This window comes from Molothrus ater, chromosome 1, assembly GCF_012460135.2.
Source record: "Molothrus ater isolate BHLD 08-10-18 breed brown headed cowbird chromosome 1, BPBGC_Mater_1.1, whole genome shotgun sequence".
In the NCBI taxonomy this organism is placed as follows: domain Eukaryota; kingdom Metazoa; phylum Chordata; class Aves; order Passeriformes; family Icteridae; genus Molothrus; species Molothrus ater.
Window position 1 is genome coordinate 6,025,745 of NC_050478.2, and position 22,174 is coordinate 6,047,918.

The window sequence follows — 22,174 nt, forward strand, 5'->3', positions numbered from 1 at the left end:
CTGGAGCTCTTTACACACATCTGGCGCTCCTCACACACACCTGGAGCTCCTCATGCACACCTGGAGCTCCTCACATGCACCTGAAGCTCTTCAGACACATCTGGAGTTCCTCACACACACACGGAGCTTCCTACATACACCTGGAGCTCCTCACACACACCTGGATCTCCTCATGCACATCTGGAGCTCCTTGCACACCTGGAGCCCCTCACACACACCTGGAGCCCCTCACACACACCTGGTGCTCCTTACATACACCTGGAGCTCCTCATGCACACCTGGAGCCCCTCACACACACCTGGTGCTCCTTACATACACCTGGAGCTCCTCATGCACACCTAGGGCTCCTCACACACACCTGGAGACCCTCACGCACATCTGGAGCTCCAATGCACACATCTGGAGCTCTATGCACACCTGGAGCTTCTCACACATACCTGGAGGTCCTCACACACATTTGGAGCTCCTCACACACACCTGGAGCTCCTCACACACACCTGGAGGTCCCCACATACACCTGAAGCTCCTCACATGTACCTGAAGCTCTTCAGACACATGTGGAGCTCCTCACACATACCTGGAGCTCTTCACATACACCTGAAGCTCCTCACCACACCTGGAGCTCCTTGTGCACACCTGGCACTGTTCCAAGGAAGGTTTTGCTATGGATGGACCCAGATCTGTAGCACTGAGATCTTCTTCAGCCATCCAAGGGTGTGTGAGCACCCCAGGGGAGATCTGTAACCTCTCAGCTGAAGGGTGAGGAGGAAGGTGGAAAGCTGAATTAAAAAACATAAATAATTCAAATAATGTGGAAAAAGAGAATGCAAAGGGCAGTGAACAGGAACCTGTTTCAAAGGGTGACACCATGGCAGTGCTCAAAGGCTGCCTGGACTCCAGTGAAGCACTCACTGGACCACCAAGAGGCACATGAAGAATTTGGCATTTTGTTATTCCAAGCAACTCCCCCTTCCAACATCTCCCACATTCTGCAAAGGGAAACGTGGCTTTTTGTTTTGCAATTTACTGCTTTTGTTACATCTGATGGGATTTACAACCACAATTCTGGGCTAAAATCAAAATGAGCAAACATTTTGTCAGGATTTCACACAACTTCTCTCCAATTCATGTGAGCAGCAGGCTTTTATGATGTCCTTAGCTAGTGACATTTCTCTGGATTTAAATGTCTGGATTTTGAGTACATGTTCTTGGCAAACACAAAAGTGTCATGGCAACCATGGCTTGCTTTATGATGTGATCTGCTTTGAGATACTGCAACTGAGCAGAGAAGAAGGAAACCACAGAGTTCTTAGAACCTCCAGCTGATGATTCACAGCATCCAAATAATGCTCCTGACTCATCCTTTATGAAAACAGCCCCATTCAGCCAGGCACTACATGACCCTTCTTTCATGTGAAAACTACTGAAGGTGTTTTTATGGCACAAACTCCAAATGTCTATCAATTCTCACCATCAAAAAAAATTCTAAATATTTCCAGATTTTACTCTTTCTTTACAGATGTAAGATATCAGTCACAGTAAGTTGCACAAATAAAGTACAAAACTAATGAAAAAAAGTGTCATTTAATCTTCCAAGTAGATGCAAATCCAATAAACATCAGTTGCCACTGAAAAAGAACTGGAAATACATTTTCAGTCAACATACAAGTTTCGTTGCAGTTTATAGTCCAAAGGCAGATGTTGAGAAATAAGCCAGTGACCACAACCAAAAAGAAAGTAATGCTCACCTCTGAGATCAAACAATATGCAAGAAAACATGTTTATCCAAACTTAGTGGTGAAAATTAAATATTAAGCTTACATTAATTTGTGAAAACCCAAACTACACTGGTAGGCACTTGATTAAACTTTAGTTCTATTGGGGGTCTCTTACCAAAAAATTGCAGAATTATACATGATGAACTAAGTTTGCTGCAAATGATACCAATTGTGAGCTCCTGACATGCTGAAGTATCCAAAGCACACAAGATCAGGAGAGGTTTTGGTTAATATAACTAAGGGAAGACCAGATTATGTCTCACATGTCTCTAATAAGAGAGTGCTAAATGAAATATTTTTTTATTAATTTTCAAAATATTCCAGAAAGTACAATTGCTTCTACAGCACCACAGTGAGAGAGATTTGTGGGTGGAATTCCATTTAAACACGTTCCAGTTGTACTCCCAAGGTGTCTACTGTCTATTTCTGTGATATTCCTAGAAGAGATTCCACACAAATCCTAAATCTGACATGCCAGGTGGAAAATAGCACAAAGCCTTTCCTGGAGGTCCAGTGATCTACTCAGGCCAGAAAAGGGTCATTTACACTTCCCATGTCTAAGCAGTGCAGCAAACCATATGTTTGCATCGTGTTACACAAGAATGAGCATTATTCCAAGCCCATTAGCTTCCAAATATTTCTTTACTGTTCTCACAACTCAAAAAAGGATGATTCAAGGAGCCCTCGTCTTCACGTCTGCCTTCAGTTCCCCTTTCCAAAAACCCAAACAAGTTCCTGAATCCTCAGCCAGCTCTCCCCTCTCTAGCTGCTACTGGTTTTTCCTGCAGCAGTTCTTCCTCCTTCTTCTTGTAAAGCTTCAGGAGATACTCATCAGGCTCAATTCCTGCCTCCTGTAGCTCTGCCATGGCTTTCTCCAGCCGGCGCAGCGTCCGGGCGCTCTGCACTTTGCGGGCAGTGATGTACAGAGTGAATTCCTTGAAGCCCATCAGTTTGCAGGTATCCACCTCACAGATATTTTTAACATCTTTGGTCTTGTCCACCTGGGGGAAGAAAACTAAACCTGCCATTTTTTCCAGGTCTTCAATGCTGACTTGGAAGTCAGTGAGCTGGTGGCTGAAGCCTATGGGATCGTTTGGCACCACAAAAGCCCCCAGCACCAGGGGCTCTGAGGATGTTCTGCTCCTCCTGGCCAGGATCACCTTGTACAGGTGGGATGGTACAGCCACATCATCCTTTCCAATCACCTGCCAAAAGGAAAGGACTGTTACAGATAAAAAATCACAGATAAAAAAAAATCACAGATAAAAAATCTTGGAAAAGATCTTTAAAATTATCAAGTGCAATCATGAATCCAGCACTGCCAAGATCACCACTAACCATGTCCCTAAGCACCACATCTTCATGTTCCCTCTCTCTGGAGCTCCTCTCCTTTGTGTAACAACAATAACTTATAATATAACATACAATAAAAGTTCCTGCCTTGACAGTTCCAAACCATGGAGGTTTTAATATACATTTCAAATCAACTCTAAGTTATCATCGGTCACTTATTTTTTCTCTATTACCCACATCCAGGTAGCATTTAAAAGCTGCTTTACCTAAGTAAGCATTTTTTGAGGGGATCCAGATAGAAAGTACATTCAGTGACTCAGTATCCTCTTGGAAGAGAAGTCTATCCAAAGAAAATGCACCTATTTCTTCCATAAATTCCCTATAATCCAATTTCAGTGCTTGTACATGTTGGTTTTCCTCCTGTGTCACTCAGACCAGGATCCAGGGATTTAAGGGCAGCCCCAAGAGTGGAGGATCAGGACTGTTCAAGTCTCACACTTTAAAGTGCATAAAGTCTCACAGCCTCACCCCACCCTGTGCCAGGGATAACTCCAAGGGAATACAACTACTGATGGCAAATGTAATCTCTCCAGGACTCAAAAAGTTATGCTCATGCATGCACTCAATTAAGGTTTTTTGTTTCTTTGCTATTGCTGAACTGAATCTGTCATCTTAAGAGAGTGTAACAGGCTCACACATGGAAAAGCTGAGTTTTGCATAATTCTTCTGTAAGTACCCTTCTCAAATCCATGCTTTTATTTTAATTGCAATGGAAGAAGAAGATGCAGATCCCTCACAAAAACTACAAAGGCATTTTATTCTGTATATAAAATCCAGCAATTTGGTGCTGTTTCTAGGATTTGCAATACCTGCAAAAGCAAACACTGATTGTTTTGATTTTTTTTTGACAGTTTTTGTTAGATACAGTTAAAATACCATTTCAGGGAAAGCAGGTATTTATCACATTAATTGAAAGTGTCAACAGTTCAGACATGCCTTGTCCACTCATATATTGAGTAGAACTCAATATCATAATAAACACTTCCTATGCACACTTTTTTTCTGATTATTCAGCCCTTCTGCAAATGGAAATACATCTTTAAATTAATTTGCCTGTGGCTATTGAACCAAGATTCATGTTGGTCTATTCCGTTATTAATTAAATTTGAGTTACAAATTCTTTCAGTGATTTGTGTCCTCTACCTCTGTTGCCAGTTTTTTAAATGACTGGTCCTGAAGTCTTAATGGTTAGACCAAAACCAGAGAAAGGGAAAACTCTGATAAATATTATTCATGTTTTGTGCAGTAACATAGTAGAAACATTACTCCTGTTTCTGGAAAACACACGCTCTTAAATTCCTTTGTGTGTTCTAAAATACCTCCCTCCCTTGCCCTAAATTAGGCTATTTTTAATAGTTTTGCTGTAGATTAAACCTTTTGATTGTTTGGGTTTTTTCAGGGGGTGGGGTCTTGAGTGGGTTTGTTCTTGTTGTGGGTTCTTTTTGTTTGGTTGGGTTGGGTTTTGGTTTTTTGAGGGGTGATTGGATTATTTGGTTTTTGTTTTCTTACAAAAATTGTCATGGTTATGCCAACAACCTTCTCCCAGCTAATACTCTGCCTAGACATCAAACAGTCACCAAAACTGGTTAAGGAATAAATGCCTTATGCCAAATCTCCTCTCCCTTTCAATGATGACAGATGTGTTGATAGGGAAATGAGAGCTCCTGAGTGTCAAAGCACTTTGCATTTAGCATTCTGTGTATGTGAAACCAGAGCTACACCTCCCCAGGACAAACACCATAAATAATCAAAACTGACTTGATGCACAGGTAATGCTCAAATGTACTAAAACCAGTGCAGCAACACACTGCTGTACCTGGTGAGTTAACACTGAATTACAAAATAAATGGTGCTGGGAGCTTTAATCTACTAGAGACCAGTGGCACTCGAGCTGGGGAGTACCTGCAAAATACTGGGGGTGAGAGGGAGGGAGCCAAGAAAATCCCTGAAGGGGAGAGTAAGGAGCTCATATTTCCATATTCACCCAAGGGCATCCAGTGATGACACTGCCAAAGGCTGCAGGCCAGGTTCCTTTTGCCCCTGGAGCAGGGAGCTTGCAGAGCCTGCACTGCAATCCCCCCTCCTGCACATTCCTAGGACAGGGAGGAAAGTGAGGAAGAGGAGGAAGAGGCAATAGCCTGCTGAGACAGGGCAGCAGTGAGGCTAAACCCCAGTCCTCAGCATCTCCCTGGGCCAAAAATCTCCTGACCTGCAGCATTCCTGCCTTTTCCAGGCCTCTCTGCACACTTTTCCCACTACAAATCCATGGATATGTAGCCGGTCCTCCTTAGCTCAGCTCCCTCCATCTCCACACCTCCCACACACATCCACATCTCAGCATCCTCACTCTGCTGCATAAAAGACCAGAGGAAGGGCGAGCACACAGATGGAGCTGCACAAGGATCTCCAATTAGTGGGGGTACATGGAATATGTAAAACAAACAGGTGAAGGCATGTGGAGCGAGCTCAGGGAACTGGAGATTGAGGCTGAGGGCTGAGTGGGTGGATAAAGAGCCTGGGGAATGAATAGAGCTGCACACAAAACAGTTAGGTGTGAGATGGAAATGCTGAATGCCTCAAGTGGGTGTTAAGGGAAAACAGACCCGGTGCTTATGTAATATTATGCAAATATATATATTCTATGCAAAATAATGCACATTTATGCACAGTATGGGCACCTAGGAAGAGAGAGGAGAAGAAAGAGAGAGGACAAGTTCAAAATGAAGGAAGGGCTGGCCTATTGAGAAATGTAGATCTAAATTCAACTCCATACCTGTAATGGTCAGGTATGTAATTTATGTATCATTTCAGTTCCGTGCAAACTCTCTTTTGAGAATTTAAATAAAATTTAGCAGTGCACAGGCTTCATACCAACTTCTCTGAACAGCATCAAACTACTACTGCAATAACTTGACTGAGTGTTCACAGTGTTACAGCAGATAAAACCATCTCCAGCTGCCCTAACTGTCAGAGTGCACAGGCGTCCCTTCCTTACTCAAAACAGGGCATAAATGTTCTATCCCCAGCTAATTCTGCTGGAGAACACCATCAATGAGCAGTGCCTGGTTTCTCTGACAGAGTAAATATGCATGACTAAGAATAAATGTCTTTTTCTGCAGTTTAACACTTATGTGCACCATGCACAGGATGCATGACCAGTAATTTCTGCAGTGTGACCCAGTGATTTCTGTTAAAAAACGAAATGCAGTTCTGGAGCATGGCAAAATATCTCCATCATCACTCCCTGTAATATCCCACACTTTGCTGTTTTATTGGAGTAAATAGAGAAGCTGCAGAGAAATGTTTCCATAGAGTTGCCCCCTCACCAGCTCAACTCCCAGAGAAAGAAGTGTGACGCTGCAAAAGTGAAATTTGGAATAGAAGAAAGAGGTAGGAAAAACAAACTCCACAGTTCCATTTCCTATTGCCACCTAGAGGATTTTCCTCCTCAACTTCAGCAGCCTCAATCCCTACCCAGATCTGCACCATCCCATTTATCTCAGTGCTTTGCCTGGCAGAGGCAGAGAGCATATGCTCCTATTGTAACAGGATGGAAAATGGTTCAAGATTATCCATGCACAGATGTTGACTTTGATTTGTGCCTGTCTATCCACAGGCAGCAGATGATCTTTCAGAAATCAAGACCTAAACCAGCTCTCTGTCCCAGCTGGAGAAGAACAGCAATTTTTTAAGAGTATCTGTGATTCTAAAAGGAATTTTGTGCTCCAATACAAGCAAGAAAATACAGCAATTGCCTGTTGAAATCACTGCTGTCCCACATGCTTTCACACCATGCTGGTAACAGCCAACAAGGCAAATTTTTGTGCAATCCTTTGAAAATCCCCATTTTGCTATTGCTATAAAATTTTGCTTAATCTTCCAAATTTTCAACAGGCTCATGAAACATGAAAAAAAAGGCACTCAAGCTAAAAGCCTTCTTTTTATAGCATTAAATATATTTCTTTCCCATCATCATTTGGGAAACCAATGTAACATTTCAGATGCTTTGCTGTCTGTATCAGTTCAATGTAAAAATGTGCACTGCCCTAAATTTTTGCAGCTACTTACTCCTTTCATTTTTGTTTTGTTTCTTTAACTGAACTCATATCCTTTAATAATGTAACATTATCATAATGTCATTTTCAGAGCAGTGTTTATTATTTTTTTTCATTACTGACATTGTTACTGACATTCCACAAGTGTGTGTGAATTTGTTATTGTTCTCAAAGCCCAATTAAACGTGGACAGCTGTCATGAGGGCAGGCCATTAAAATGTGTGCAATTCCTGACATTCAGAGATGTTTACTTATCACTAAAACAACAAACGTGTTTGGTAAGCAGTTGAAAAAGAAACCTAAAGAGCTTACAGGGACAGATAAGGACAGAACATTTCTTAAACCTGAGAGAATTCAGAGCTTTGATAAATTCAGCCAAGTCACTGGATGAGGATTTGTCTTAAGCTTGGCTCTCCTCTCAGTTTTGGCCAAATCCTGTTCTTGACTACAGACTTTAAAAACAGAGGAAGCAAATTTGATAGTACCTGTGGAGTCTTAAATATCAAAATAATTAATGAAGACATTTGCTAATGGCATCTACAGTAAGTTTAAACATCTGCCATTAACTAATGCCACCTTCATGGTGGTAATCAGATAAATTACAAGGCAGTCCCTAAAAATGTCACTTTGGAGTTTATGAGATAGAAAACTCCATGAACAAGGGAAAAGGAATATAAGAAGTATAATGGCAGAACAGTTGAGATTAAATGAGAAGAAAACAGAGTGTTACTATTACTGGAAATTCTAAAAACAAACCAATGTTATCAAATTTTCATTTTTTCATTTTACACTGGACTTGTTACAACCTCACAGACTGCAAAAAAATTATCTTCCTCTGCAAGGGTACAGATCATTTTAAAAAGAAAGGGCTCATGAATCCAAAAGTGGTATTTTGCCACCTAGTGACTAAAAACTGAAAATCCACTGTGCACAGAATCAGCAGAAGGGCCTAAGGAGCCCTTCATCAGCGAGAGCCAGCTCTGGATTGTCAATTACCAGTGACTCCCTCAGAACCTGGCAAACAGGAATCCCTCTCAATCATGTCTTAACCACCTGCAGAGTCCTTGCATCAGATGGCACCACCATCAAATACTTTAAAATGTCAGCTCCAGAAATTCCCTTGACACTCCAGTAGCTGTTACCCCCCTCTCTGTGAAATCCTAACCTGAGTTTAGAAGTGAGCCAGAACTGCACACAGAACTGTCTGAAAAGAAGCACACCCAGCTCCTGTGACAGAGTCCTTCCCCCTCCACCTGGCAGTAGCAAAATTAACATCACATTAATTCCATCACATTTCTTGGTGGACAGAATTCAAGGAATCATTCCTGTCCCCAAGCATGGTACTGACCAGGTCCATCAGTCTTTCACTGTAGATATAACATCACTCCTGCTGATGTGACCCCATGTTTGACAACCCAGAGCTTTGTTCTAATTTGATACTGAATTCTGTACAGAAACAGACTTTCTGGCAGTACAAAAGATTCCATTTTCTATCAGTGTAACTTTATTTACTCGATCATTGTGACAGCATTAACTGCCTTCACTCAAGTTCCTTCTGGGTTTGTTAGGCAGCACTGATTCTGCCAAGAGTGTTTTCCCCCAATATTTGAGACAGCTCTGTCAGATGGCACTGAGAAGAACTGAGGGGTGTGAAGGCAGACCTAGCAACACACAGACCAGAAAACACTACAGATAAAAATCACAGTAATGATCTGCACAGCCAAGCACTCCAAAATGCAAATGTAAGTACTTCAGGAAAATTTAATTTGTTATGGCTGGTCTGATTGTTATTGCCAAATCATTTGGCAATCCTAAAAAGGGAAGGAAAAAAGAAAAGAGATGGCAAAAAAAACCCTGTTCCTGAATACAGAGTTATGACATTAAAAGACAGATGCCCCAAACCCTTTTTATTTTTCTATAATGAAGAGGGTATGTATATATATCATGTATGTAATAAACTGTATTTACATGATGACAGACTACTGCTGCCACAGAATTCACTTAGATTAACTTAAAAAAGAATCCACCAAAGTCCTTAACACCCCTTTTCCTATAAAAGCATAACCTTCAGGATGGGTACAGTGCTAAATAAAAGCAATCCCAATTAATCTCTCCTGCACCTTCAGTGTCTCTTCTCCTCCCACCTTAACCCAGTGTCCATTCCATTTATTTGTACTTCACATCTAAATTTAGGGCTGACAGAGCTCTGGTGGTTTACACCAGCTGATCTAAGACTGAACCCTTTGCATAAAGTTTATGGGACATCTATCATGGACCCACATCCAGCAGGAACCTCTGCAGCCCTGGGACCATCTGGAGCAGCCAACAAACAAGGAATAGTTCCCAGGTTTATCTCTTCCTTTAACAAGCATTCCTTCCCCTATAGTATCTTAGTAGGAGACAACCTCTTCTAGTTCTGCAAATTATCTGGGTAAAACCATAAGGTACCATCTCCTATTTGAGAGTGCAATTTGTTTCCCAGTTATTTGTCACAGACAGAGATGACAACTGTACCTTCTGGAATGGTTATTGTGCCTCTCTGGCCCAGCCTGGTGATCAAATTTAGAAAATTAAACAACAAACACGATTCCAGTGTACCAGTAAAAAGTACATTAAAATGTCTTTTTCAAACAACAAACAAAACATTATCTAAACTATATTTTCATTTGCCAGCCACAGCTAATTCTTATTAAATTAGCATTCACTAGGATGGCCTTGGGAATGGGGAGGGTGGAGCACTGAGCATGATGTGGTTAATTATTGCAAAATTTGTATGTGAAACTCCAAATCTGCTGACAGAGGAAAATCACTAAAGTGACAGCCACTGGGTAGCAGTAATGTATAAAACAAGACAATGCCATTTTGATTTGATTTGGACAAAGATGAAAAACCTGCCTCTGCCTCACCAATGACACAGAACAGATTTTTCCTGTTGGCATTCTATTCTACATATATTCTCAAAATATGTTTTTCACATACCAAGCACGATCATCAATCTCCCCTTTGCAATAAAAATCTCCACTGGAGACAGATGAAATGACAGAACATATCTGAGGATATCACAAGTTAAGCCAATAGACAGAACAATGCTGGCATCTAAGGAGTTCAAGGTTAATTCCCTCTCAGGAATTAAAGAGCAAATGGTACCAGAGTCCAAGCAGGAACTGGGAACAAAGCCATGACCAATGCTCTGTTTCTCCTCTATAGTGATCTAAAAATAACCTTTTTGGATGCCTGATGAGAAAAACACCGGCATGTAAAACCACAGATACATATTTCACCACTCCTTTAGCCAAAAACAAGGAAACTAAGACTGAAGAGAGGATCTGAAACAAATCAATGCAGACACATTCACTGTAGCACTTCAGTGTTTTCTTTTTTCCTTTTCACAGCTCTGTCTGAGAGAGCAAAAACATTAGAGAGGAGCTGAGCCTTAAGAGTGGCATTGGCAGATTACAGGTTGTGAGTTTCAGCACTCTGGTGTGTACTGCAGCACTTCTCCTTGAACAGCAGGGACAAAGGCAAGGACATCTTCTCACATCAGCTTCTCATGCCCAAACAATGAGGACTACAACCCCTTTCAGTCTGAAGTCATTTGTGTGAACTCTTTTGAGTTCACTCTGAAAGACAGCAAAGAGATACCTTCCCTTCACAAGCATTAGTGTTCTTCCTTTAGGGGCAGAATCCCAGACTACCAAAATCAATGGCAATGACTGCAATTATATCCAAGGTGTCTGTTTGAAAAGAACTTCTCTTCAGTGCTTTGACACCTTGTGTTTCCTCCTCTAAGTGTTTGTGTTGATAAAAGAAAAAACAAACAAACAAACAAACCCAACACACCCCTCTATTCTGAAGTCTCTCTCCTCAAAGTACAACTGCAATGCAAAGCACAAAAATTTAAGCCATGAACAAATTTCAAAATAAAAGAACCCCAACACTCTCTGCCTGTATTTATTTAGAGGACTCAAAGCAAACAATTTAATATTTTAAACAAACAAACAAAAAACCCCACAAAATCATTATTTTACTTTTCCCACCTGGAGACAGCATTATCTGTACTCAAATAAAAAACAATTTACATAATGAATCTCACTGTAGGAAGCTGGGTAAAAGGATTTATGGATATGAAAAAGTGGTGACACACTGACAGGAACACCATCACTTCACCATTTTGAATCCCACTCTGAACTTCAGTTCATAGTAAGACCAAAACTGGTAAAACATTCCTAGAATATCTGTGTTATCATCAAACCCAAGGATGATGAAGACAAAAGACAAGAACTGAACGAGATCACAAGCACAACAGTGTGGGCATTTTGTGCCACTATTATTTCATCACTGTATCCAGGTATCAAGTTATTTTGAATAAAGTCAGTAAGATGCAGTGTCTGCTCTGATTTTTACCTGTGGAATACTAAAATTTACATTTCAAAACCAAGACTGAGAATGACAATCATTTTTCAGAAAATGCAATCTTCCTCTTCTAAGTAAACACTTTCTCTAGAGAAGAATGAGAGAAAGATGAGCAAGATTAAAGTGAAGCCATTGATAGATGCAGTTGATAGATGATTTAACGTCTTCCTGGAAATGATTTCCACTTACAAAATGTTCAAGTCAGCTCAGGATTTTTAATTCCTTGCTATGTAAGATGAAGATATTTTTTAAGGATGAAAAATAAATGCAGTATCCTGACAGCTACAAGGAAGCAAATCCCAGCAAGCTGTGTGTAAGCCTGGAGAACTTTGTACCATTCTGAGTGACAGGAAGCCAAATGCTCAGCTGAAGATTGGTGAGAGAGAACATCTCCCTCCTGCTCCCAGCTGTGTGCTTCTGGACATGTCTCATGCTGTCACCAGGAAGCACTGGACTACTCTGTGTGCTGCCTCAATCTTTCTACAGCAGTACAAAACCAGCCCAGCAAACCCAGTCTGGATGGTTTTGTATTGCACTGGGTTATCAAGCATTTTGTGGCAGGATCTGACAGTCATCAGGGCTGGCAGACGAAAGAAAGGCAGAGGAAGGCCTGGAAAGTAGAAAGGGCAATGGTGAAGTGAGCACCTGTGGGTGGCACAGGATGATTGGCCATCTAAAGCTGGCTTTGCCACTAATTTATCATCTGGCATGGGTCATACCCCTTAACCATGGCTTATTTATCCACTTGAAAACTGAGCACAGTCTGCATCTCCCTCACAAAGATGTGGTGAGAGCTGGAACTGCCACTAAACATGAAGAAGGTAACTTATTACTATTGCACTTTCATATGCATAACTGCCCCCAAAAATAACAAACCCAAATCCAAAACTGTGTTTTTGTGACAGTTAAGGTTTGACAAGTGTGGCTGGGGACATAAGGGACAGTTTCTCAAGTAAAAAGGGAAAAAGCAAATGGGAAAAGTCATATTCTACAATGACCAAGTTCCAAGTTCAATCAAAAGGAAATGAGCTGTGTATTTATAGAGGAGAAATAGTGCCTAACTCTTACTGCTAAACAAGCCAGTGTTGGGAGCTGCACATAACATCTCTCCCTTTTGTGTCTCTCACATCCCTGTGAAATAGGGGGTTGTTTCAGCAAGTTCATCCATTGCTCCTCAGAGAACTGGTTGGAAGCTGAATTGCTCACAAGCTGAAGCTGCAGTTGATCCAACTACTTATTTTCAAGGAAAAGTGTTTCTTTCAAGAGGTGCAAAATGCAGCATTTATTATTTGCATTATGCCAGCTTTCATCTGCAACTGCACATGGCAATAATATCTCATTGCAGTGGGCACAGAAGTAACACTCCCTTGAGTAACTTACCATGCTTAAACCTTACCAATGTCTAAACACAATCCTACTAAGAGTAAATCTGGGTAAGCAACAATAAATTCACCTCTCAACTTCATAGCCTGTCCCATCTGTCCGTCAGTGATGGTTTCTACAGATTGTACATGATGAATCTTCAGAGTATTTTAAGCAGGTAATAAAAATAAGGGGCTAAAAGAAGGGGAGTATCAGTACCATTGACACTGCACTTGAGTGAAGTCTTCCAAGTGACTCTGGCATGTTCAGAATCTCAGCTGCAAGGCCTCATCCAAGTGATGCCTATGGTGTAGCAGCAAACAACTGCTTGTGAAATTAACAGAGCACTGACACTCCAATATCCTGTAGAGTTTTGAGAGACCCATCCTACCTTTGCATTCTACTCTTTCTAAAACACATGAAGAAATTTATTAAATAGATGCAAACCCCACTGACTCTGACTGGATAAAGAGTTCTACTGCTGACTGTGGACATTAAATAGATCTCTGTAAATAAACAAATTATTTTAAAATTCTGCTTTTTCAAGTGCAGGCAAAATGTAACATTTCTGCTAATCTTGTCCTAACAAGTGTTGCACATTTTATACATTTTGCCTGTACTAAGATGCCCAACTTTTGTTTTATGATATCTATTTTAAATAAATAATTCCTACTGCACTATTATCCCAGCAAGATATACACATACCTGATAAGTAACACTCTTCTTTCCATCACCATCTGTTTGAGGCAAGGTAAGAGGTCCAGAAACAACCCAAACATCTTCAAATCTCTCAGTCAATTCCCGACAGTACATTTCCATTCTGGAACACATTTGTCAGACAGGGAAAAGTCAGCTGGGAAGATTTAGTCTTTGAGACACACTATGAAGGGAAGGGTGAACTATTGACAGGGAGCATTTTTCCAGATTCATTTGAGTGATTCACAAGCAAAAGTAGGTAAAATGTAGGTCCAAGTCCTGCTTCCCATTTGTCCTCTGTAAATAATGTTCATTTATTCACAGATAGACATGTGTTACTGCACACATCTGAAAATGGTTTCTGCAGCCTTAGCACATGGCTGAATAGCTGAGTTCTCTACTTACTCCCACACTTGACACTAGAAATATACTGTTGGTGGTCACTAGGGATTGGAAAAATAGAATTGTTCTAAGCAGCAAGCTGAAGCATTTTTACTTTGAAAGGTTTTATGATATTAATGGATTTGTGTGTTTATCCCCATGGAATCAAAGTCCTGCAACACAGTTCTTTCTGAAGTTTCTGTTTGCCATTTCCACTAACTCTACCGGTTTTCTTTATAGATATAAAACTCTTCCAAAATAAAGTAGTAACTCCAGAAACACAACCATATTTTTGCCTTTTAAACTGATTCAGTTTACAGCATATAATATTTCTCAAATAAGAAGGTTCCTGGATCACATCTACTTTACAGAAAACAAAAGATTAACAAGGCCAGGCTGGATGGGGCTTTGAGCAATCTGATCTAGGGGAAGGTGTCTCTGTCCATGGCAGTGGGGTTGGAACTAGGTGGTATTTAAGGTTCCTTCCAATCCAAATAATTCTATAATTCTATGAATATAGCTCTTTTTTGTTTTAACAGCCCAACTGTTAAAGAAATCACATACAGTGAGCAAGCATTGGTCCTCTACAAAGGTGAGTTGCATTTCACACAAATGGACAGAGAGTGTAAAACAGATTATCCCAGTTAATCTGGCTGCCTCTGACAGGGGGAGGTTTCACCTCCTTCTCTAATTCCTGTTCCTCACACCTCTCCCTTGGGCCAGTTGAGCATTCCTTATCTGTCAACTCTGAACAAAACCAGTAGGTTTTTCTTTGGTTTTTTTTTGGTTTTTTTTTTTTTTTTTTTTTGGTTTTTTTTTTTTTTTGTTCTGGGTTAGTGAGTTAAATCAGCAAGAATGAGCCCCACAAATGAGAATGAGCAAGAATGAGTCTTTTCTTCATGTGCTACACTGAAGCATTGACTAGAAGTGAATTCTTTTCCTACTGTCACCAGCTTTGCTTCCAAGCAGCCCAGCTCCTCAGGCTGTCTCATGGCAGGGAAATACAAACACCACCTGGAAGGAATGGGAATAAATGCAGCTAGGGAGCAAACTGCTTTTGGTGGCAGGAGGGACAGAGGTCAGATTACAGTGACCATGAAATCACACTCAAAACAAGACAGAAAACAGTTAAATATCAGGTGGAAGAGAATGAGGAATACTAAGGTGGAGATGGAGCACACCATGGAGCCAGTCCAAATGGATGATTATAGTCCTGGATGATTATAGTCCTGCTCTCCCCTTTCCTACTGCTCCCCTTGTCTGTCCCAGCTGACCACTCCTAATCCATCTCCCATGTTGGTTCTAGAACTCATTTCATGAGTTGATCCAATTTTCCAATATGGCAGAAACATAACCAAGCAAAACAAAACAAGAATCAGTTTTTAACTGGCTGGCAAATGAAACTGAATCACCACAGTCAGGCTACTACCAAAGCTGGAACTGGGAAAGCAGCAAAAACACAAGGCAGGAGGGCAAACACCACTTTAGAAAACAACAGACACTTCTACTGACTAAGCTGCCTGCACCTCAGAAGACAGGTCAAGAAGCAAGCAACTAAAACAAGAGAAAGGAAGAGAATATTGAAGCTAGGAAACAATGTAACACATGTGAAATACGGTATCCTTAAAAATATTTATTATTAAAGAAATGACTGACAAAAAAAAGTGGCATTGTTGCCTTTTTCATGAATTTAAACTATGGGAACAGGGTGCTGGGGATGGGGAAAAGTGGCAATAATTGCTTAAATTGCAGGGTTGATAGTGCCAGAGGAAATTTCCAAACACTCCCCACGATTTCCTGATTAGGCAGAGATCCTGCTTAAGGGAAACAAAGAGGGTTTCCCTACTTTGAACTGATACAAATGCCTAGCTTTGGTATAAGGAAAATTTATGCTCAAATACTTGAGTTATTAAAAAAAGAAAAAAAACCCTCTTAAAATGTTATGGCATTTTATTTGTCTATAAAACAGTATAACCTTACTGAATGGCTCATCTGATTTTATACATATTCTTGTAAAACAGGAAAGCAGTGTGCAGATGAATGATGATGCAGTTTTGATGGACTTTTATTACAACACTGTATATAATTTTGCTGACCTTCCCTTGAGTGAACCTTGAGAAATTTATCATTTTCCCCTCCTGTTTCTGAGCCTTCACATTCTCTAAGTCCTATACAAGAAGCACTGGATGAATGCTACTTTTACTATCTTCTCTGCTCAAAGGAAGGGAAGAATAAAAATCTTACATGAAGCAAGTTTAAATTTATCAACTACTCCACCTCAAAGACAATCCAGTCAGCACTCACAAGTGACAGAGCTCCTGCCTGACTGCTCCTTGGGACCTCAGACCTGAAGAGTGATGGCTCAGTGGGGAGCACTCAGTTCTGCAATTCAAAGGGAACCAACATCCACACACAGACATGGGAAGACTCTCACACTGCAAGTGCTTCTTTGAGGAAGATCTAAACCCTCTCCTTGCTTCTGCTGGAACTTTCCTAAGGACAGTTAAACCTGGTACTTTTAATCAGCTAGAAGAAATAATTTTGTCTATTCTAAATAAATGTCCTCATCAGTTTGACTGAATGAAGAACTAAAGTAGCTGTTACACTGTTCTTTCACTGAGAGGACTGAGCTGGCTTTTATTTCAGAGAAAGCTCCTATGACCTCTACAGACAAACTGCTCTAAAATACCTGGATGTGAAGAACCTTTAAAAATAAAGCATTTCTGATTTATGCTGCTGCCTGGTATTTTTCACTTAGTTTACTTACAAGTAATTTCTCACCTGTTCCAAAACCCAGCATTATTTTCATAATTCTGAGGCACAATGTTAGACAGATAAAACGTTTCAGCCATAGCTCTCTGCATAGAGAAAGAAAATACTGTAATTTCACTGAAACAATCATGAGCTGAAGACACATTTTAGCAGTTTGTGGATCAGAATCCCATTTCTAGTTTAGTTTTAACACCTATTAACACAGAAAATCAGAAAAACCGAAGTCAGAACACCTACAAAACTATTTAGGATTAAGAGGTGCACAACTGAGGTGAAATCTTGGCAAAGCTATCTACTTTTTTATCCTGGCAGAAACAGCATGAGAATGTCCAACTTGAGAGGCACAGGAATTACTATCACCCAGTGTCAGTTTGGTAATGTCTTTGAAAGCAACTAGTCATTTTTCATTTTGAAAGGGAAGGACACTTCCAAGCATGCTTTTCATTTATTTGACTGTTTAATGGCTAACTTTTTCTTTCTTTTACAAGAAAAAGTTTTATTAGATATACTCATCAATATTTTACACATATATAATGTACAGGCAATAAAATGATTTACGAGACCATAATGGTCAAACATCCATATATCTGCTTAATTTCATCTTGCAGAAGTGTCATAAACATTTCTGAACAGAAGCCCACATACTTCCAGAGGTGAAGGACCTGGTGATAAATCACAAGACATACAGAGAGAAAAAATTCCAAGATCTTAATCCAGAATTTTCACAGGTCCTGTATTTTTCAATATTTTTCACATACTACTACTGCAAAGTGATGGGACTGACAGAACTCTTTAGGATAATGAGCAAACTACCTCCACTAATTAGAAATTCAATTTTTATAATCCTATATCTGAATGACTGTATCATCTCACTGCATTTCAAACCAGGTCCAGGATATCTGTGCACAGGTAGCTTACCAGCAAAAATACCCAGAATCACAAATAAATAACAACAAAGACATTTCCAAAAGAAATAAAACTACTGATTCTTTCATTTACCACATGCCACTGTGCTGTGACTCCACCCCACTGAACACTATCTGTCTGGAGAAATACTAATTCAAACTGCTTCTTAATTAACAAATTGCTGCATTAGGCACATTTCACAAGAGGATCCAATAAATTCAAAGCTGCTTTGTGAGTCAGCCAAGGCATTAAGGCATGCTTCTCTTACAGCCTGAATAAATGGCAGGTGAAGACATTTTATAGACTGAAAGAACTATGGCAAAAGGGTCTAATTTACCTCATACACACTGCAAGGAAGGAAAAAGCCTTTTAAATCATCCAGGCAATCCCCTTGCCAATACAGAACAGTACTTAACAGCATCTTTGCTTTGCTCAATCTAGCCTTAAATATCTCAGCAGCTGTTGGCCACAATGACATCATTGTCCCTGTCTCCCTTTAACTGAGCTTTGAAACCTTGCAGGGTTTTCTTGGTGAAGGTTATCATCTTCATTTTACAGGTGGACAATGTGACATGCAAGAGGCTGAGAAAACTTGAACACCACACTGTTCAAGACATCACCTCTGCCAAACAAGCTGATGTAGGTGTGATTTAATGAAGAGAGCTATGTCATCAGAGCATGCACCTGATTTAGTTGCCTGAAGGAGGCTGTGAGAGCACCCTACACTGCTCAGTCAGGAACAGACCTTGTAACTCCAAATCCAGCTCTGTGCATCAATTATGACATCATGCTCCACCTCAAAACAAACTGCATAAGGAACATTGCACATTACTTCTAAGGGTCTTTTGACCCTTTCCAACTGATAAACACAAATTAAAAAGATGGGAGAAAAAGTCCTACTGTTGAAAATTTGTTATCTCCTGCTGGTGCCATGTGTCCTCGTGACCATCCACTGCCAAGGTAGTCTTCATTGACAGCACTGAACATCAGAGGGATGTTAGGGTCTGGCCTGAATTTGCAGTGCCTTCGATCTGCATCACCTGCAGAACAGCACACTAAATGGTCAGATTATCATGAAACCATCAAAATCACAAGACAAAAAGATCTAATTCTGTCATATCTTGCCAGATGATCCATGTTTGAGGATTCAGTACATTAATCTGAACTCTGTACATCTCATTTACAGGCAACGCTAATTTCTTTCTGCCATGTGTTTTAAATGTTTAAGTTCTTACTTACCGATAAAATAGATGGGGTTTTTACATCATGACTTTTCAGTCTGCCCAAAACAAAACAGGTCTGCCTCAAATATTGAGTAGCTACAGACATAAGTCAGAACTGAATGCCTCAAGATGCTCAATTTCAACTTGAAGTTAGTTGTATCTGATTATTTGGAAAACATTTTAACAATTCAGCTGTTAAGGCCCACTTGATAGTAAGCCTGAAATTACTGTTTTCTTCTCAGACAGAAGTGGGATCAATGATGCTACTTAAGGGTTGGTCATAATGTTTTCAAGATCTTGCTTTTAATTTTCAAAGGTAATTTGAAGACAGTGATTTAGATACATTCAGAGGGCTATTGCTTTCATAAAGCATTTTACAATTACATGGTTACCTCCATTAGTAATAATCTGCCTTATAAAAACTGAACTAATGCTATAAACTTAATTTACAATGACTGTATACCACTCATATTTCATTCACCACTGATAGCAAAAAATCACTGAGCCTCTGTCTTGCATAAAGAACAGGGAGAGAGTATGAGAATTGCATCAGAGTAAATAATGGCTGCAGTGAGGAGCTAATGCCCAATCTAGCTCTGAACAATTGATGCCCTTTGCTCAGTTTTCATCTCACAAATGGACATTCTCCTGCCATTCTGAGCAAATCTCTAAGATCTGTACATTAAAAACTCTGCCTACCACTGACATAAACTGGACCTTAGAACTAACTCCACTGCTAAGGAAGCAGAAGCCATTCTAATGCACTCGAGCAACTTTGCAGATCCAAATCAAGTAAGGAAAGGTTAATTTTCATTGTTTCATCTTCTCTCCATTCCTGTTACAAAAACTCAAGTTGAGCTTCCTTCCCTGAGATCACTATAGGACTCAGACTTTTCTCCCTGACTGCTCCAGGATCCACCTTCTGTGAGCAGCAAAGGTCGTTCAGAGCATCACAAATGTAAGCAGATAAATGTTGTATACAGTTAGAGATATTATTAAAGAAAGCCCTTATAAAATATGGTTTAGGCCCTGCTACTCTAGCTAAGCTAGCAGTTAGCTTGTAACTTCCCATGTGAAAAAATGGCAAGAATGAAAGTCAGTTAGCACAACAATCTATTCTGGAAACAGAACCCTTCCCACCTGCAAAAACATAAAGTCTATCCCATGGCAATCAGTGAACAAAATATGTAAACTATACAGGAATAGAGAAATTTGATGGACATGTAAAATGCTATTTACTAACCAATGAACTGAGTGGCAAGAAAATTATGAACCAATTAGAGTTATACACCAGGTCTTAAAAACTGTATAAAAATGGGCTGTAACATTAAAGATTGGCTTTTCTGCATGAAGAAACTGAGTCCTGTCTGCTTATTACTGCAACGAATAAACACCTACATACCCAGCATCTTTTGTTTTGAAATGTGTTCAATCACCCATCTAGGCACCCGTTTTGCCTGGTCATAAGACAGTGCATGATTTGTGTAACATCTGGTCTCTGTTCCAGCCTCAGGAAATCCATATCTTTCCAGCAGAGCCTCTTCTATAGGTTCTAAGGAAAAAATAAACAGAAAACCATCCAAAGATGAAATGGGATCTTAAATAGGACAGTAAAAAAAACACATCTCAGTGGGTGTGAACGTACTGTATAGGGAATTACTTGAGGTTACAGCCACAATTAAGACCTAAAATATATTAAGAGAACTATCCGGTGAAACTCTCATCTGCCAAAATAGTTGTAGTTCTCATCATGTTTTAACATGAGAATCTCAGCTCTAGGACTAAGTCATCTATCTACACTAATGCCTACAGAAGGCAGAAGAAAAGCTATGAGATATTTTCTTTCTACAGAAGAAAAGGTCTCAGATGTGTAGGGATAAATCAGGCAACAAGGAGTTACAGACACAGGAGATCAACACATACATTTCACCCTTTGGAGCTGAAAATCAAATTCCTCACAAACTGAGATTTACAAGTTGGGCAGTCCTGCCCTCTCTGGGAACGCTTATACTCTGCTGAATGAATGAAAGCTTCACTGAATTTTCATTATTTTTTCAAGCAATAATTTTTCTCATTGAAGAATATTTACACCCATCTTACTGTCTTGGTTATTCTCCAGCCATCTGTCCAACAGCAACTCATGTTTTTAGAGCCATTCTTCCTCTGCTTTCCAACAATCCGGTGCTTTTAAAGCCTTGAAGCTGCAGAGAAAACCATTCACTCCCTCAGGTGCCCCAAACATCCCTCCCCACACCTGAACCCCACCAGACCCCAGACTTGATAAACGAACCTCAGCTCAGGGCAGCAACAGCTGAAATTTAGTGATGCTCTGATCCGAAATGTGTGTTTAAAACTAAATACACATTCCTCTCCTGCCACCAACACTGCCGTGAGAAGGTGTAAAGCGAAGCGCTGTTAATTACCAGCTGCAGCCCAGCATCCCCAGATAACCTCCTCCCCACTCAGCCCGCCGGAGGCACTAGGGGAACCCCACGATCTCCTGGCACTATTTGGGCATTCCGGGAATGGGGGAAGGAAGGAAAAGGCGCTTCTGAGGGGAAGGAGAAAGTTTAGGGATAGAAGCGGCTGTGGGGAGCGGGGCTGCGGGACCCGGGACCGCGCTGAACCGGCCGCTCCCGTCTCGCCGGGCCGCGGCGTCCCCACTGCCCGCGGCTCTTACCCTGCGCTGGGGCCCGCCCGGGGCCCGGCTCCGGCTGGCTCTGGCTGCGGAGCAGCCGCCATGTAGCCCAGCAGGACGCGGCAGCCCCGGCCGCGGCCCCGCAGACGAAGCCGCCGAGGAAGCGGCGGTGGCGGGGCAAGGCCGCCATGGCGGCGGCGGGAAGGGAGGGAGGAAGGGAAGGGAAGGGGCGGGCGCGGCCCCGCAGCGCCCCCTCACGGCACAGCCCTGAAGGCGCCATGGCGGCGTCGCCTCGGTGAGGGGACGAGGCGGCCGGGGCTTCCGCGATAGCTGTGGAAAAATAAAGTGAGTTCCCTCATGGGGACTATAGGGACTGTAGTGGCTAAACTGCACCCATCTAGCTTGGCTGGGGCGACCAGCCCGGGCTCCAAGCGCAGAGGATCACTGAATCATAGGATCATAGAATGGTTTGGGTCAGAAAGGAGCTTTAAAGTCTTTAGGTGGAGAAGAAAAGATCCCCTCCCTTATGAGGAGAGACTGCGGGAGCTGGGTGTGTTCAGTCTAGAGAAGACTGAGAGAAGATCTCAATACATTTAA

General features: G+C 41.1%; 1 protein-coding gene across 1 annotated transcript; it reads right to left on the reverse strand.

Annotated features, from left to right (window-relative positions):
- Positions 1-1,565: 1,565 nt before the first annotated feature.
- On the reverse strand, positions 1,566-21,776 carry EXOG (exo/endonuclease G). Its single transcript, XM_036406942.1, has 6 exons — positions 21,620-21,776; positions 20,342-20,491; positions 18,617-18,756; positions 16,820-16,896; positions 13,667-13,781; positions 1,566-2,983 (listed from the first exon to the last, which is right to left on the reverse strand). Exons 1-6 carry the CDS (start codon positions 21,765-21,767, stop codon positions 2,522-2,524), a joined length of 1,092 nt encoding a protein of 363 aa, XP_036262835.1. The 5' UTR covers positions 21,768-21,776; the 3' UTR covers positions 1,566-2,521.
- Between the last annotated feature and the right edge of the window lie 398 nt (positions 21,777-22,174).